This window comes from Lynx rufus, unplaced genomic scaffold (assembly GCF_022079265.1).
Source record: "Lynx rufus isolate CCGP_SWC_20201006 ecotype Redwood Valley unplaced genomic scaffold, mLynRuf1.p SCAF_1, whole genome shotgun sequence".
NCBI classification, from domain to species: domain Eukaryota; kingdom Metazoa; phylum Chordata; class Mammalia; order Carnivora; family Felidae; genus Lynx; species Lynx rufus.
The window spans coordinates 145810042-145828300 of NW_025814823.1; the positions used below are offsets into that span (position 1 = coordinate 145810042).

The 18259-nt window shown below is 38.9% G+C and overlaps 2 protein-coding genes across 2 annotated transcripts in view; one reads left to right on the plus strand and one right to left on the minus strand.

Annotated features, from left to right (window-relative positions):
- The window catches only part of ATG10 (autophagy related 10), a 261116-nt gene extending 256228 nt beyond the window's left edge, over nt 1–4888 (plus strand). Inside the window, exon 9 of the mRNA XM_047088644.1 lies at nt 1887–4888. The gene's annotated coding sequence lies outside the window, so the exon portion shown is untranslated. The remainder of the gene's footprint in view (nt 1–1886) is intronic.
- Nucleotides 4889–7387: 2499 nt separating this feature from the next.
- RPS23 (ribosomal protein S23) lies at nt 7388–9109 on the minus strand. Its single transcript, XM_047070889.1, has 4 exons — nt 9042–9109; nt 8431–8590; nt 7702–7822; nt 7388–7579 (listed from the first exon to the last, which is right to left on the minus strand). The coding sequence occupies exons 1-4, from the start codon at nt 9043–9045 to the stop codon at nt 7433–7435; spliced, it is 432 nt and encodes a 143-aa protein (XP_046926845.1). The 5' UTR covers nt 9046–9109; the 3' UTR covers nt 7388–7432.
- Nucleotides 9110–18259: the final 9150 nt, after the last annotated feature.

Consider the following 18259-nt stretch of genomic DNA (forward strand, 5'->3'; position numbering starts at 1 on the left):
TTTTTCCCATATAACATTATATTGACAGCATTATCCCATGTCATTTGATATCCTTTGAAAAACCAACTTACAATGACTAGTATATCTTCTGTATCAAAATGTACCAAATAATTCTATCGGATGTTTAGGTTGTTTCTAATTCTTCTCTGTTTATTTAACATACATTCATTAAGCACATACTTCCTGCGTGGTCAGGACCTGTGCTAGGGATATAGTGGTCAGTAAGGTAGACAAAGCCCCTCCCTCAGAGATCTAATGCAGTAAGAAATGTGTGCAGAAGCAGTTGCTTTAGGTTATACTGTTACTAAGGGAATGAACAGATCAAAGGATATAAAATGTCTTAAGACTTTTGATTCATGTCCCTAAATTTTTCACTACTAAGGCTATATGATTTACATCCCCAGCAGTAGTCTGTGCTTTACTTTCCCTAAAATCTTTGAAAATAATTTTATTTTACTTTGCTTTTATTACTGAGCTGACCCTTTTTTTCTTTATGTCTTGCTAAATTTTGCATAGATTCTCAGCTTACTTCTTCCTAGTAGGCTATGCATTTCTCAGTGTTGCTAGAGTTAGTTTTCCAGCTTTTTTATTGTCCATTTAATTGCCCCAAATCTCTGTTTTGCTTCCATCAGAGCTGACTGTCCATATACTGGTTCTAATAAAACCAGAAAGCTAGAGTTAAACAATTAGGATATGTATATTATATATATATATATTTTTTTTAATATATGAAATTTATTGTCAAATTGGTTTCCATACAACACCCAGTGCTCATCCCAGAAGATGCCCTCCTCAATACCCATCACCTACCCTCCCCTCCCTCCCACCCCCCATCAACCCTCAGTTTGTTCTCAGTTTTTAAGAGTCTCTTATGCTTTGGCTCTCTCCCACTCTAACCTCTTTTTTTTTTTTTTCCTTCCCCTCCTCCATGGGTTCCTGTTAAGTTTCCCAGGATCCATATAAGAGTGAAAACATATGGTATCTGTCTTTCTCTGTATGGCTTATATCACTTAGCATCACACTCTCCAGTTCCATCCACGTTGCTACAAAGGGCCATATTTCATTCTTTCTCATTGCCACGTAGTACTCCATTGTGTATATAAACCACAATTTCTTTATCCATTCATCAGTTGATGGACATTTAGGCTCTTTCCATAATTTGGCTATTGTTGAGAGTGCTGCTATGAACATTGGGGTACAAGTGCCCCTATGCATCAGTACTCCTGTATCCCTTGGGTAAATTCCTAGCAGTGCTACTGCTGGGTCACAGGGTAGGTCTATTTTTAATTTTTTGAGGAACCTCCACACTGTTTTCCATAGTGGCTGCACCAGTTTGCATTCCCACCAACAGTGCAAGAGGGTTCCCATTTCTCCACATCCTCTCCAGCATCTATAGTCTCCCGATTTGTTCATTTTAGCCACTCTGACTGGCGTGAGGTGATATTTGAGTATGTTTTTGATTTGTATTTCCCTGATGAGGAGCGACGTTGAGCATCTTTTCATGTGCCTGTTGGCCATCCGGATGTCTTCTTTAGAAGAAGTGTCTATTCATGTTTTCTGCCCATTTCTTCATTGGATTATTTGTTTTTCAGGTGTGGAGTTTGGTGAGCTCTTTATAGATTTTGGATACTAGCCCTTTGTCCGATATGTCATTTGCAAATATCTTTTCCCATTCCGTTGGTTCCCTTTTAGTTTTGTTGATTGTTTCCTTTGCTGTGCAGAAGCTGCAAAAAATATATACGTAATAAACCCTCACATACTTATAGAGCAGAATCAGTAATTACCAAGATTTTTGCCATATTTGCTTCATTTAACCTTTTTTAAACTTTATATTTGCTCAAATAGTTTAAAGAAAATTACAGATATTATGTCATTTGTTTTTACAGGTGCATACTGAACATTTTTTATTTGATCTATTCTATCAAGTTTTACTGCAGTCTTACATGTTATAACACCTTTGGGTTCTTATCCTCTGCTTTTACTCCCGAGGTGAGGCTTTGCACCCTTTTTCTGATTATGCCTTTGCCAGTAATGTTGGAGAACTTTTCTCTAAAATGGCCCATTGTTCCATGAGGTCAGCTGGTACCATCAAGGCAGAAGGTGAAATGTACATTTTGTAATTTCTGCAGACTGGACAATCCATCCACAGATCCTCACCACATTGGAGACATTTCATCAATGATATCAAACCATAGACAACTTCTTGTGACTGTTCTCAACTGTGATTAAAATGGACAATTTTGTAATATGTGACAAAATCTATTCATTATTATACAGATTTAATAGCTGGTTTCTTGTGAAGGAACCCCTTTAAAAGTCTGAAGAATGTGCAGAACCCATTTTCAGAAAAATGTGTGTGTGTGTGTGTGTGTGTGTGTGTGTTTGCATATACACACCCACATAAATCACACCCACCCCTAATATATATCAGAAAATTCTGCACACACTTGCAGGAGATTCCTAGACTCTCTAAAATCTATGAGACAAATCCTAGATCAAGAAACTTGGTCAATAAATTGCATTCACAGTGGCTTCCATATTATGTCCTGATCAAGAAAAAGAGGAGTATAGTGACAGAAAAAAAAAAAAAAAAACCTACTTAATTATAAATAAGAAAATGTATAAAATACAGAAGGAACAAGATCAACTATTGTATATGGAATTAAGAGTTTTGGGTAAAAAAATGGAACTTACGGAGAACCTAAAGAAGGGGAAAGGGTCTTACTACCTACAAATACACACAAAACAGAGCATCAAACTATATAGAAAAAATGTAAAGACATAATTAAGATTGGATAAATTCACAAAACTGATGGGGAAAAAAGTGATATGACAAAACAACCTATTTCCTATTGCTGTTTCCAAAGCAAGTGTTAATAGACAAAACATGTTTCAGCAAGTAGTGTTTCTCTCAACTGTTCTCAGCTGTGATTAAAATGCAATTATTACTTAAAACGTGGCTTACTTTGCCCACTATTGCACAGATTTAAACATTAGCTGACTGATTAAAAGTGGTAAGGAAGCATAATATATTCATAGCATCTAAACTTACTTGAAAATTTGGGTATGCTCAATATGTCCTACACTTTTAATCCAGACATGTAACTTGACCCCTTGTTTTGTTTCTAATTAACCACAGCAAAAGAGATTTTAGAAAACTAGACTCTAAAAAACAAAAAACAACAACAAAAAAAACCTCGTCGCCATCAGTAGAGAACAGAATTCATGTCAATATTATCACAAAGAACCAAGCAGATCCTTGGTAGACATGTGGAAAGTACTTTTCTGACTGGAAGATCTGAAAGAGTGATATGGGGCCATCATTTCCTCCTCCCTTCTGAGGGAGCAGCACTCCTTAGCACTAGAATTACTGTTCAAAGCTTCAGGTTGTCTGGGAAGCCAAATGTGTTAAAAGGAAGGGATTCTGATGGTGATCATCATGTATGGCTAAAGTTCCAAGGTTCTGTGTGCGAGGGGTCCCCTCATTTTTGAAGTTACACACCACACATTAAAGGCTTGAATGACAACCTGAATGAGGTGGCCACTGGGTGTGTGCATATTTGGAAATGTTGGTTATCTGTGGTCATGAGTCCCTTCAAATGTGTCACTCTAAAAATGACTTTCTCCTAATGAGACATAAAATCATGCGGTTTTAATGTTTTAATGCTTTGGTCTAGAACTCCTGTGGTCATATTATCATGACAATAAGCTTTAGAAATCCACTCATCTTTCTTACATACTAACAAACATAACATCACTTAACCAAATAATATGGACAGTGCTAGAAAGTAAGAATGCTTAGTACAACCTGCTAAGACAATCCCTCAACTGTAGTGTCATAAGAAATGTGAGTTGAAACTTGAATGATCCATTGAAACAGATTTTATCAGTTAAAATAAAGATTATACAAGCTGCCGTTAGTGAAAATTTTATCATAATATGTAATTTATGATGTCAGTCTCTTTTCTTGACTGTGCAAAGCTAATAAAGAAACGTTAGCTACTGGGACAACCTTGAAACAGACTGCAGGAGTGTTATCTACAGCATGACTGTTATGACCAAATCCTGCCACCAGACATGTTCCTAGAATGAAACAAAGGGAATTCATACATTTTGTAATAGGACTGCTTGTTTCATCACTTTTGAGATTAGAAAGTTCTTTATATACTTTAGATACAAGTCTTTTGTTGGGTATATGATTTGCAAATATTTTTGGCTTGTCTCTGATATGTATTTTCATCCCTTTTTTTCTTCTCTTTTTTTGGAGAGGGAGGGAGTGGGGGAGTGGGGGAGCGACAGACAATGGAGGAGAGAGAATCTAAGGTAGGATCCATGCCCAATGAAGAGTCCAACACAGGGCTCGAACTCATGACCCCAAGATCATGACCTAAGCCAAAATCAAGAGTTGGACATTTAACTAAGCCACCAAGGCGCCCCTGTGTTTCCATATTTCCACCCTTTTAACAAGATCTTTCACAGAATAAAATTTTTAATTTTGAAAAAGGCCAGTGTATTCTTTACTTTTTTTGGTGGAATGTAATTTTGATGCATTGTCTAAGAGCTCTTCACCTAACTGTAAATCATTAAGGCTTTTCTTCTACAAGTTTTAGTTTTATATTTTACACTCATATATTATGACCCATTTTGAATTAATTTCTGTATAAGGTGTGCAATTTGAGGTCTGTTCTTTTTTGCAAATTAAAGTCTATACTGTATACTGTAAAAACTATCCTTCCTCCATTGAATTGCTTTTGTATCTGTGTCAAAAATCAAGTTTGTCTTACCTGTGTCTTTTAATAGATTCTATTTTAGTGATCTGTGTCTACCTCTTCTGTAATACCACACCCTCTTGATTACTGCAGCTATAAATTAAATCTTAAAACTAAGTTTTGTGATTCCTCCACCCTTTATTCTTTATTTTCAGTATTGTTTTAGCTATTCTAGTTCCTTTACCTTTTCATATAAATTTTAGAATTAGCTTTTCTATTTCTACAGGAAAAAAATCTGCTGGGATTTTGCTTAAGTTTTGCACCCAAGGTGAGTGCTTCGTTTCTCTCACCCTACAGCTTACACATGCGGCACAGACCAGGCACACACTTCATGCTGGATCGAAGAAGGGGCAGTATGGGTCACAAGGTGGTGAGGGATGGGTGAAGAAATACACAGGAGGCAGAAGGAGCTGTTAAGAAGGAAGCAGATCAAACACTTGGGGTTTGAGGTACATGAGGTGGATTTGTGTCTGTCAGTCATTTAGCTATAGAACAGGCATCCCTGGTGCACCCAGCAGACAAGAGTGAGCCACTGTCACAGAATGTCTTAACTCCCAGGTGTGTTCTCTATAGACTTGGCCGAGGTCTCAACATGGCAGAAAAAAGGACACACTGCAGAGGGGTGGGTAGGTGTCAGTGCCACCCGCCTTCTCACCTTCCCCAAGCCTCCTCTCTCCCGCACTGCCAGGCAACACCTCCCAGCTCCCTACACTGCACCTGACCACAGGGATGAGATCTTGTGGCCCTTGGTGGCTTCTTGTGGTTCAGGCCGGGTAGACAAGACCCAGAGATCTCCCTGCTTGGGTCAGTATGTCAACTGGAAAGCATCTGGTCAGCCTTTGAGAATGACTTAGTGGATACCTATGCAACTACACACATTAGTAAACCCTGAAATAGAAATCAAGGATAGCCCATCTTGTCTTATTACCACATATAAATGTATCAAATTAATGTGTACTTATTAAATTTACACAATTTAAATGTCAGACTTTGTGTTTCAGTAAAAACAAAAAAGCCACTCCCCATTCTTGTGGAAAGACAAATCACACAATCATTTGTGACAAGCATAAACACAAGTGTGATGTGTGATGTATTTGGGAATCAATCAGGTCTGAGATAGGAGAAGCAGCAGGTGGAATGTGAGGGGTCTCCTGAAACTGCTTGGGAAATTCAAGTTTGAGCAAGGCAGAGTTCATTGCTGCTGGAGGAGGAAAGGACCAGACAAAACACCCATCTGCTGTACTGTGGAAAGGACCATGGTTTTGGTCTTACGGGAAATTGAAAGCCAAAGAATTTTCATTTTCCAAGATCCTAAACATAACCTAACACTAGGCTATATTCAAAGAGCAAATTACTTCACATTTACTAATGCTGCCAACAGCAGTTCCTCCGATAAAATTTGAGAAAGCTAATAAGCTTCATTTTAGACAGGAGATTTTATTATTTTTCTCCTATGGAAATTTTGAAACAAGAGTTAAGGACACTACCAAGAAACAAACTTTTGAGAGAAAGAGCGAGCGCACAAGGAAGGGACAGAGAGGGAGATACAGAATCCGAATCAGGCTCCAGGCTGAGCTGTCAGCAGAGTCTGACCTGGGGCTCAAACCATCAACTGTGAGATCCATGACCTGAGCTGAAGTTGGCTGCTTAACAGACTGCGCCATGCTGCAAGAAAAAAACTCAAAAAACTACTGAAAACAAACTAATGGTTACCACAGGAAGTAGGGGCTGGAATAGGTGAAGTGATAGGGATTAAGGAGTCCATTTGTGAGGAGCACCAGGTAATGTATGGAAGTGTTGAATCATTAGACTGTACACCTGAAATTAAGAGAACACTGTATGTTAACTATACCAGAATAAAAATCCAGAAGAATGGACAAAAAAATCCTGCGTACCCAATACCCAGCTTCAATTATCAAGCTACAATCCTTCTAGATCATTTCTAACTGATCACTTCTACTTTGTGCCATGAAATAAACCTCAAGGTCAAACTATCAGTTACTGACAGTCACTACAAAGAACACTGAGGTTAATCATTCTATAGTTCAACATTCTTGCTTTTTTTTGATTTTTACAATTATTTTTAGAGAAAATCTTAAGCAGGCTCCATGCTCAGTGTGGAGGTTGATGCAATGTGGGGCTCGATCCCATGACCTGAGCTGAAATCAAGAGTCAGATGCTCAACTGAGCCACCCAGGAGCCCCAAACAAGTTTTTCTTCTATGTCTCAATTAGCCAGGCATACACTTCCACTCAATCATCTAGTGCCTTTCTTGCTGTCATAAACAGAATTACAACACGGATCACGAACGTTTAGATACTCAAACACCAGAGCAGGGAGCAACTTGAGGGCGTTTATCATACTGGGTCCCCAGGGAGATGGATCTCAGAAAGTACACTGCTAGGGTTTCCTGACATGATTCTTGCTTTAAGTGCAGTTAGTTTTTGAAGCCCTCTCTCTATACAGGAATACTGTACATTTATTCCATAGAGAGTAGAAAAAAAAACTATGAATCCCATTTACTGTAGAGAATCCTGAATTAATGGTATTCCCATTCTCCTTAAACGGAAAGGTATACACTGCATCTCTGTACTAAAGAAAATAAGACACAAAACGTATTTTTGGTATATGAAAATTTATTGTCACGTTTTCATCATCAAAACTTAAGATCTTGGTCTTTCCTTCTTGCCTTTGTATAAGGCCAAAAGAGAGACATTGGCTACTTTGACGACCTTAAAGCGAACTCCAGGAATGTCACCAACAGCATGACCTTTGCGACCAAATCCAGCAACCAGAACCTCATCGTTTTCCTGGAATAAAATCAACAGTTTACTTCTGGTGTGAGTGGCAATCACTAAAAATACCCGTTCTTCATATAAAAAAACGGGCAAAACCATCTCAGAAACAGAAGCAACAGCAGACTAAAACTTACCTCAATAAAATTCAAACAACCATCATTGGGTACAAAGGCGGTGATTTTCTTGCCATTCTTGATCAGCTGGACCCTGACACACTTCCTGATGGCAGAATTTGGCTGTTTGGCTTCAACCCCTCTAAAACATAAAGAGCACAACAGTGAGGTGCCTTTCTGAAAAGGCATACATTTTAGTTTGTTAGGCAGAGAATTCATTAGACATTATGCTCTTTCCACCTAGTCGGTCTAATCCTAAATTGGTTAACTCCTGTGATTTCAACCAAGCTTTCCCTCAGGGAAAATCTCTGCGCCCTTACCAGTTGTAAAAAATATGAATCAAAAATAAGAGATACAAAGACTACTGACTGGCAGTGCATTGATTAGTGCCTTAAAAATTATCATTTTGTAAAGTCAACCTTCATGCAGCTCAACCGCAGGCAAGAAACTTCTCTTTACCTTAATTGTCCCAACTAGAAAGATGTGATTGCTAAGAATAAAATGGTTGAGTGGCAATTACTTAAGACAGCTGGTCCCTTCATTGTTACTACCCACCCCCCTCCAATGCCATCCCTAAGAGATTCAAAACCGTTAGTTACCTAACCCCTAAGCCCTCACGTTACCAACTTCCAGACAAATATTCTACCCAAACACTTTAGAATGTATCTAAAATTAACAACTTCAGATGTACTTGGTTCGCGTTACCATAGTAAAAGAAACCTTGAAGAAAAAGTGTGGACTTTCACTTACACTTTTTCCAGCACAATTCCTTTCGCATGGGAAGCGCCTCCAAAAGGGTTGGCCTTCAGGGCTGTGCCCAAATGGGCTTTCTTGTACTGTTTATCGTGCCACTTCTGATCTCGTCGGTGGCTACGGAGCTTCCTGGCAGTACGAAGACCACGACACTTGCCTAAAATTCAAAATCCTATGAGTTCTTCCGCAAGCACTTCTGTCATTTTACATCTTCTAAAACCCTAGCCTCACCTGGACTACAAGCCAATAGGCTCTTTCATTACAATGTAGCACATGGTCTAAACCTCAACCTCAAAGGATCCCTCGGACCAACGAAGGGGTGAACACAAGTACTCCGATTGGTGCGTTTTCCCAAAGGAATGAGCCCCTTGTCAAGTTCCAGAGCGGCACCGGCTACCCAACGCCGGTCGGTAAGGCGAGCTCCGCGGCCTCCGCGCCGCATGGGCTCCTTCCGCACCCGGCCATGTGCCTGCCACAGCAGCGCTTCCCCGGCCTTCCCCAGCGGGCCTTCCGGTAGCGTCCTCACCGTTCTGTCTCTATTCTCCCGCCCGTCCCCGAGCCCCCGAGTTCAGCTTGCAGGCCCCTCAGCCCAAACCCGGACAGCTCACCCATCCTGCCAGCACCACGGGCCCGAGCAAAAGAGGGAAGGCGCACAGGAAGGAGCCACAAGCCACTGCGAACAAGCTCCGCCCAGCCAAGGACCCAAGCAACTGTCTGCGCAGTGCCTGATCCGAAGCTGGCACCCTTTGAAAATGACAAGTTTGCACCACTTTCCAGAATCTGAGTTTTATTCAGTTTGTGTGAAATTCTGAACCACCTAACTTGCATTGCTGTTTATTTCGTTTTATGTCAAGGCTGGAGACAGAAGGAAAGTGGACTACCAATCCCAGAACTCTTTGCATTGAGACTCCCTGGAGGCGCCGGCGCTCTCGGCAAACCCAGGAAGGGGCGGGATTTGAGTTGAGTCGGACTAAAGGGAGGTACCTGGTTTGTGGCTGTTTGTGGTAGAGTGGAGGCCTTAACGCTTGTAGTTTGGAAAGTTAGATCTCTGAGCTTTAAACCCTACTCAAGCAGCATCGTAAATTGAAAAAAAAAAAAAAAATCAGTGAAGCCATGTATTGTAAAACCGACATTTGGAAGTAGATCAAGCCTTAAAACAAAACCTGTCACTTAACTGATGCCATTTTAGGTGATTCATTTAACTTTTTAAACTTAAGGTTCTCCTGTAGAATGAAATAGATTTGAGAGATCTCTGGGATGTTGGTTCATTAGACAACTATTCTTAAAGTTGTTTTCTTCGTGCCAGGCATTAGTACAGGAGAGTTATCTGTTCTTAAAATTATTTTCTAGGTACAAGAAGGCAGAAATAATATATAAGTGTATTTAAAGATAAATGGGAAAGTTTTTTTTTGCAGTTTATTATTTTTTTGAGAGAGTTTTTGAGAGAGAGAGAGGGAGAGATGCGGGAGAGGAGCAGAGGGAGAGAGAGTGAATCCCAACCAGGCTCCGTGCTGTGAGCCGGAAGCCCCCACCACCATCGTGATATTAGGAATCCTTAGATCATTGCTTGAGCCCAAATAGGTGCTTAAACGACTGAGCCACCCAGGCACTCCTAAGTGGGAAAGTTTTAAATACTGATAAGTGTTGTAGAGGATATAAAGTTCGTCAGGTGGTGGTGACTTGGGGATGGGGGTGGCTACTCTGGAATGGGTTTAAGAAGCCATCTCTGTGGATATTACATGTGAACTGAGATCCTAAAGAAAAGAAACCAGTTAGACAAAGTATATGGTGTGGAGCATTCAGGAAAAGGGGCTCTCAATGAGGAGAATGAGAGGGGGCACTTTTTCAGAACTGAAGAATCAAGGAGGGGGAACTCAGTGAGTGAGGACTAGTGTGGCACTGGATGAGGTCTAAGGTGCACAGGAAATTGTGAAGCCTGTAGATCCTGGTAAAGGCTTTGTTTACTCTTTGTGTGACTGAATGCCATTGAAAAGTTTTGAGCAGGGGAGTAATGATAGGATATTACAGGTTTGATCCTATAAAAATATAGGGTCACTGATAAAAAAAACTGTTAAGAGATGAATCTGTGAGACCATTTGGGAGGGTGTTATAATAGTCCAGTTGAGACATGTAATGATAGCTTGGACTGTCAGTGAAGGTGGTAAAAAGTGTTGGATTAGATACACTGATGGTTGAGCCAGCGAGATTTGCTGAAGACTGTAGGATGTCAGAGAGGAATTATGATTTTCAACCTGAGCAACTGGGTGATTTGTGGTGTTCTTTATTAAGTGGGATATTTTGGGAGAGGAACAGATTTAGAAGGGGAAATTAAGAGTTCAGTTATCGATGTGTCAGTTTGAGATGCCTTTTGGACCTCTAGGTAGGTATGGGAGGTAGGCAGTTGGATATATGTGGGGGAGTTCAAGGGAATTATCAGTGACTGAATAGACAGTATTGAAAGCCATAGCCCTAAGTAATATCACTTAGGGAATGACTGTAGTTAGAACAGAGAAAGGTTGGAGACCTGAGCCTTGGGCACACTAAAACTTAGGATGCAAAAGGGAGGTGAAGCAAAATAGCCTGAAGAGTGGCCGATTCTGTACTCTCATCAAAGCCAAGTTAAGTAGAAGTGAGCAAGTGTGAAAGGAAAGTAAGATGAGGACTGAGAATTGTCATGCATTTGGCAATGTGGAGGATTTTAGTGATTTTGTTAAGTGGGGTTCCCATGGAGTTGCAAAGATGTAAGCCTGATCTGGATTGGAGCCAAGACAATACGGGAAATAAAATAGTGTAGACAGAAGTTATTGACATATTTTTGGAGAGCATATTTCTATGATGTGCAGAGAAAAGGGGTTCTGTCTGGAGGAGGATGTGGAGTGAGGATGAGTTTGTTTAAGATGGCAGACTGTATGACCTTTTTGTAGGGGATTGTTCCAATAGAGAAGAAAAATGGATAGTTCATTAGAGAAAGGGGATAATTGCGTGAACAAGTGCTTGGGGAAACTAGAAGGGTCCCGAAGTGGAGGAATTGACCTTAGGAATAATAACAATTTATCTATAGTAATAGAGAAGGCAGACTATAGGGGTACCACTACAAGTAAATTGGAAGATTTGTTGGTGGGAAAATGTGGAACTTCGCTTTTGATTGCTGTTTCCTTAATGAAACCAGTAAGGTCATCAGTACAGAGAAAGAGTAGGGAAAAGACATTAGAGGAGAGAGGATAGAGTATGAAATCATCATCTAGAATAACACTACTAGTATTAAATAATACTATGTGCCACATACTGTTTTAGGTGACTTATATTTATTAACTTACTTAATTCTAATAACACTAAAATGTAAACACTTTTATTATACCTGTTATACTGAGGGATAGTGCCTTAGTCGTTTCAGGCTACTATAATGAAATACTATAGGCTGAGTGACTTATAAAATAACAGAAATTTATTTCTTACAGTTCTGGAGATTGGGAAGTCCAAGATAAAGGTGCTGGCAGATTTGGTATCTAAAGAAATACTATAGACTGGGTGGCTTATAAATGACAGAAAATTATTTCTTACAGTTTTGGATATTGGGAAATCCAAGATCAAGATGCTGGCAGATTTGATATCTAGTGAGAGCTCATTTCTTGATCCATCCCTTTTTAATATAACCTCAGATAGCAGAAGGGCGAATGTAGCTCTCGGGGCGGGGAGGTCTGTTTTATTTATTTGCATATTTTTTTCCAGTTTTATTGAGATATAATTGACATATTGGGGTCCTTTTATAAGGGCCTTAATCTCATTCATGAAGACTCCACCCTTATGACCTAATCAGCTCCCAAACAACCCATCTACTAATAACATCACACTGGGGATTAGGTTTTGTGTTTTCTTCACACTCAATATGGTGACTTAGTAGGTTGAGAGCTGGGTAATAGGACTGGGAGTGTGGTCTAGTCAGGGGAATGTGACAGAGGAATGGCAAAGGAGTTCAGAGTGGTTGCAAGGCAAAGATCATAGTGAACCATGAGATTGAAGCTGGAAGAGTTAAGAGCTAGGAATAGTCAGAACACTTCTGAAGACCTGGCCCTCCCAGATATGAGAATTTTCTATGAAGTTACATAAGATAGTGCAGTTTTAGTACAGAAGTAGATAAATTGACCAATGAACAGAATAGAGAGGCCAGCAAGAGACTCCTATATATAGAACATTATTAAATAACAGAACTAGATGTCAGATCAATGTATAAAGGAAGGACTGGTGGAGTTGCACAAAAACTGGTTACTTACATTAAATTAGATCACCATGTCAGGCTAAAAACAAAAATCACCCCCAGACAGATTGAGGGCCTACATGTCAACAACAAATTTTTTAATTTCTTAATAGGTAACAAAGGTGAATATCTTCATGAACTACACAGGATAAGAAGAAATGAATGGCTAATTTGACCATATTAAGAAACTGTGCTCCACAAAAACACCTGAAAGAAAGCAAAAAAAAGTTACAAATTGAATTGATATTTACAGAAAGTGCTCATCTAAAGTTGGGATGCTCTGTACCTGAAGGTTTAGTAAAACATGCTGCAAAGCCATCTGGATGTGGTGTTTCCTTTGTGGGAAGATATTAAATACAGACTAAATTGGTTTAATAATTAATGAACCATTCATAGAACTGCAATTTCTTCTTGATTCATATCTGGTAAGTCAGTTTTCTAAGAGTTTGTCTATTTCATCTCAGTTTTAATAATTACTACGTAAAGCTGTTCAGACTTTCTATTACGCATTAACATAAGAATGTTATAAAAATATATGTTGTTGGGAGGTTTTCATTAGGAAATATAATACTATATGGGTTATTTATTTCTTTTTGAGTGAGTTTTGGTTGTGTACCTTTCAAGGAAAGTGTCCATTTTGTCTTAGTTGTCTAATGTATGGCCATAAAGTTGTTAGTAATATTCCTTTATAATTCTTTTAATATCTGTAGATGCGTAGTGATGTCTCATTTTCCATTCCTGACACTGGTAGCTGTGTCTTCCCGCTCCATTTTTGGTCAGATAAAAGTTTTTTAATCTTGTTAATCTGTTCAAAGAACCAGCTTTTGCTTTAACTGATTTTCTGTTTCTCTGTTTTTAATTTCATTGGTTTCTGGTCTTGTCTGTATTGTTTACTTTCTTCTGCTTGCTTTGGATTTAAATTTGCTCTTCTTTTTCCAGTTTTTTCAAAGTGAAAGCTTAGGTCATTGATTTGAGACTTGTTCTTTTCTATATATTTAATGGTATAAATATCTAAGCACTGCTTGATGCATGCCTTGAGTTTTGATAGGTTACATTCTAGTTTTAATTCAATTCAAAACATTTACTAATTTTGAACAATGGATTATTTAGAATTATGTTTCTTAATTTCCAGATATGTGGAGATTTTCCAAATATCTGTGTTGCTCATTTCTAGTTTAATTCCATTATGGTCTAAGAACTTTAACAAAATTTTTGTTGTAGTTTGCTTTATAGCCCAGAATATAATCACTCTTGGTGAATTTTTCATATACCCTTGAAAAAAAAGCATTTTCTGCTGATGTTGGGAAAAATGTTTTATAAATGTTCATTGGCCCAAAGTGGTTGATAGTGCTGTTCAGGTCTTCTGTGTTCTGTATTCAGGGTGATAATAGTGATGAGAGGTGAGGGCAGATGTGGGAAGGTCATAGTTGGATGTTGGGTTATGGTTTATTTTTGGTATTGTGTTTAATTATTATATTATTATGAAAAGCAAATAACAAGGCATGAACCAATGGTCAGAGTGTGTTATGAATGAAAGCTTTTGATTACTATAGCTAAGAGAAGAAAAAAAATGATTTAATTTTTGGTTTTGGAGCTTTGAGTTTTTCATTTTCTGATAAAGAAAGAGCTTATTACTTAATTTGAAGCCTGGAAATGGAAAGAATTTTCCTCAACCTTGGGCCTAAATTTCTTAAAAAGGCCCCCTGAAAAAGAATCAGCTTGAGGAATTAGAGGGAAAGAAAGAAGGCTACCATGGCTGAAGCATAGACAGTCAGCAGGATAATAGAGGAAGATGAGGTTAGAGAGTTGGACAGGGCCAGCTCAAGTCCAACTTGTAGGCCCTGATAAGGAGTTTGGACTTTATTCTGGGTACAATGAGAAGCCATTGGAGGGCTTCAAGTAAGAGAGTTACAAGATCTGATCTACTTTTTAAAAAAAATCACTGTGCTTGCTATGGAAGGGCACTATGAAGGGGCAAGAGAGGAGTCGGTTTATCCAAGGAAGGGGCTGATGAAATAGCACAGATAAGAGATTGTAGGAAATAGCATTGGAGATGAGAAGATTTCATAAAATTCTGAATATAATTTGGACTTAAACAAATTGAGTGAATTTGAATTGAGTGAAATCATGACATCACCACCACCACCATCTCTAATAGGTATTGAGCACTATTTAGGTGCCAGGCATAGGACTTCACATGCCTAATTTGTTTTAATCTTCAAAACAACACCTGTGTGGTAAGTGTTATTATTAACACCATTTTACAAAGAGGAAATTAAGACTTAAGTTAACTATAGCATGTTTGTTGGTTTTCAGATTAGTTATAAAGTAAAATTTTGACTTTTAAGTAGTTCGGAAAAAATTTTAATGCATGTTAAGTAAATAAGGCACACAATGGTGAAAAACAATTTTCTAGCCAGCAAAATATCAGGAAAAATAAGAGGTGCAATTCTTAAGATTACAGTATTCTTATAAATTGCAACCTGCTATCTGTAGGTTACCAGAGGTATGTGCAAACTGATAGGCACTTTGTTGTGAAAGAATGGTGTTTAGTAGTTCTTGAAATGTTGGGGGAGTAGGGTAAGAAAAAGAGTAAGTATTTCCCTTTTCTAGTATTCCCTTCCAAGTAGAAGGAGTTAAGTTAATATAACTCCTTATTTCTCTGCCAGTTTACTCATTCCATGCCAGCTAAGGATGACATCTGTGGTTAATTAGGAAAAATAGTCTGGGTATGTTCAGCCCTTCTTTCCTTTTTGAGACCCAGCCTCCCCTTGGAATAGACCTTTCCCATTTCTTCTGCACCAGCCCTCTCTTCCCTGTTGAGAACCCACTGCTGACATGACAGGCAGTCATATCTGGCTTCTGTGGGGAGGGGTTCAGTTTCAGTTAATTTTGCTCCTGCACTAAATTTTGGCATCTTGGCCTTTCACAGTAATGAAGGTGGCATTTTGGTCTTCATTTGTCTTACCCCTTGTTTTATTTCTCAGTTGGTGTAGCAGTCAGGTGGGGCAGAAAGATATCATTATTTGACTTATCTCAGAGTCCCTCCACCCTCCCAACTAAGAAAAAAGATTGGTCTTCAAAAATTACATCAGTTGATGAGGTTTATTTAGGTCAAGGGTGATGCTGATTCTTTGTACCATATGAGAGAGAAGTTGGCTTTTTAGGAAGAGCAGCCAAGGGTTTTAACAATATATTGGAGCATTTAGAATAGTTAGAAATGATTCCAAGTGTTTTAACTATAAAAATTGAGGTATTAGTTGCTATGGAAATGTGACAAGTTGAAATAACAGCTTTAAGTGAGAAAGAAGAAGCAGTAAGAATAAGACCAATGATTACTTGCTCTGTGTAACTACTAGTGATGAATGTTGAGTGCTTCATTTTTCCTGATTAAATTATTAAATGCAATTTTTCTCTTATCCAAAATGAATGAGATTTCTTATCCTCTCATTCTAACTACTTTTGGTACAGTGAATATTTCTTCTCCTATCTATTTCAAGGTGGAACTAAAGAAAGATGTGTGTGTTATCGTATAATCTTAACAGTAATCAGGCCTGGTCTTTAAAATCTTGTTACTATAATTAAACCTCTGAGTAAGATCTAGGGGGAATTGACAACACTGCTCTTTGATGTCCTTTGTGAAGTTCCTGGAAGGGAGTTATTTTACTATGCATATTGGAAGTTATTCCCCAGGTATTCTCTAACTTGGCTGAGAACAAAACAAAAGAAAATAGACTTTTATTTCAGCAGAGACCTTTGAGTTGTAAGAAACGTTAAAGGATCATTTCTCTCACTAGGAAAAGAAAGATAATTTCTTTCACTCATTAGAATATTAAGTTTTAGAATCTCATTCCCTGGAGAGGTTTAAAGAGTCTGGCAGGTGGGCCAGAACTGTGTTCTCTGTGAGTTCAGTGAAGACCAATTGATCTTTGGTGATGGGGAGTCATCAGAGATTACTCTTCAGCTTCGCATTCCCCAGTAAAATGAAATTTCATTAGGACTATTTCTAGATTACTTAAGTGTAATATATAAGTTATTATAATATAAATATAAAAACTCCTATAAAAGTAAATGTGCATTTTATATCACTAAGACTTTATTGCTTAAAGGACTTTAAATAAGATAAAACGGGATTCCCTACCACCACCCCTTAAACTGAAAGAACAAATAACAAGAGAGAAAAAGGAGTGAGGAGCTAGAGGAAGGGAGGAAGAAAAGAAATGAAGGAAGAAAAGGACAAGAGTAATTTTTCCACTGATACTACTTTTTGTTGGTTCTAGAAGTCCGTACTGATTGTTAAGAGCTTCTTTGTTCATTTGTATGTATGTATGTATGTATTATTTGTGGGGGATAAGCTTAGGAATCCCCAGGGCTTACACCAATGGGTTAACAAGGCATAAAGAAATACAAAGCCATAAAATGCTCACACCCGAGTTTGGGAAAATCAGGTTGGCACCCCAAGAATAGGGGGATGTAAAGACACCCCGAGAATAGGGAGGCATAAAGTTTCTAGGAATAGGGAGGTGCAAAGGCACCCCAAAATAGAGAGGGGGTGCAGAGCCCCCAAAATAAGGAGGGAGAGGCAAAGGCCTGAAATAGAAACCATGCAAAGGTGCCCAATACATAGGTATATGAAATAAACAAGATTAGATATTCAGGGTGGAAGCACTCCCAGTTTAGTACTATAGCAGAAAAGCTGCTTTCACAGGACAGTAGGGCCAGGTTAGGTAAATTGGTGAATTAGACTATGGACCACTATGCTGCAGGCAAAGCAGCCCAGAGTGGAGATGGTTAACGAAAGAAAAGGTGCCTTGTCAACCCTGAGGTTACTCCCCTATCTGTCTCATCCTCTAGGCTAGCTAAGATAAACAGAGCTGCTGCCTCATGTCCACTGTAAACAACCTTCCTCCTGACTGCCCAGCTCCCGGAGTTTGTTTGGTATTAACCTAAACCCCTAACCACAAATATCCTCAAGACTCCCTTTCCCTCATGTCCACAAATTAATGCTCACAGATTCATTATCCCTTTGTGCACGTCCATCGCCATGTTTGTAAGCCTTCTGATCCTAATAAAAACGGGCAAAGGACCCTTATTCGGTGCTCTTGTCTTTTCCCGGACATTAGCCATCTCTCGCTTTCAATCCTGCGTCCCACTCTTTTGCTAGACAAAAAAGAACTTTAGACTTAGAGTCTACGACAATTATTTATTTATTTATTTTAGAGAGAGAGAGAGAGAGAGAGAGCACACAAGCAGGGGAGAGGCAGAGAGATAGGGAGAGAGAATCTCAAGCTGACAGTAAGGAGCCCACCTCGAAGCTCCATCTCACAAACCATGAGATCATGACCTGAGCTGATATCAAGAGTCAGATGCTTAACTGACTGAGCCACCCGGGTGCCACAGCCATTACTGATTATTAAGATAACCCAAATGAATGAATCTGAAACCAGTTCATAGATATGGTCTTTTTCATTTTTAAAGGATTTTTTATTAAATTTATTGAAACTAAAAAACCCAAACAACACAGTTTACCCATTTTCCCCATCCTCCACTACCCATTGCCCCTTGCAATCA

Coding starts and splice junctions, on each gene's coding strand:
- RPS23 (XM_047070889.1), bottom strand. Junction 7,823..8,430: donor GGAATTGTGCTGGAAAAAGT/GTAAGTGAAAGT, acceptor TTTATGTTTTAG/AGGGGTTGAAGCCAAACAGC. Junction 7,580..7,701: donor GTTGTTTGAATTTTATTGAG/GTAAGTTTTAGT, acceptor ATTTTATTCCAG/GAAAACGATGAGGTTCTGGT.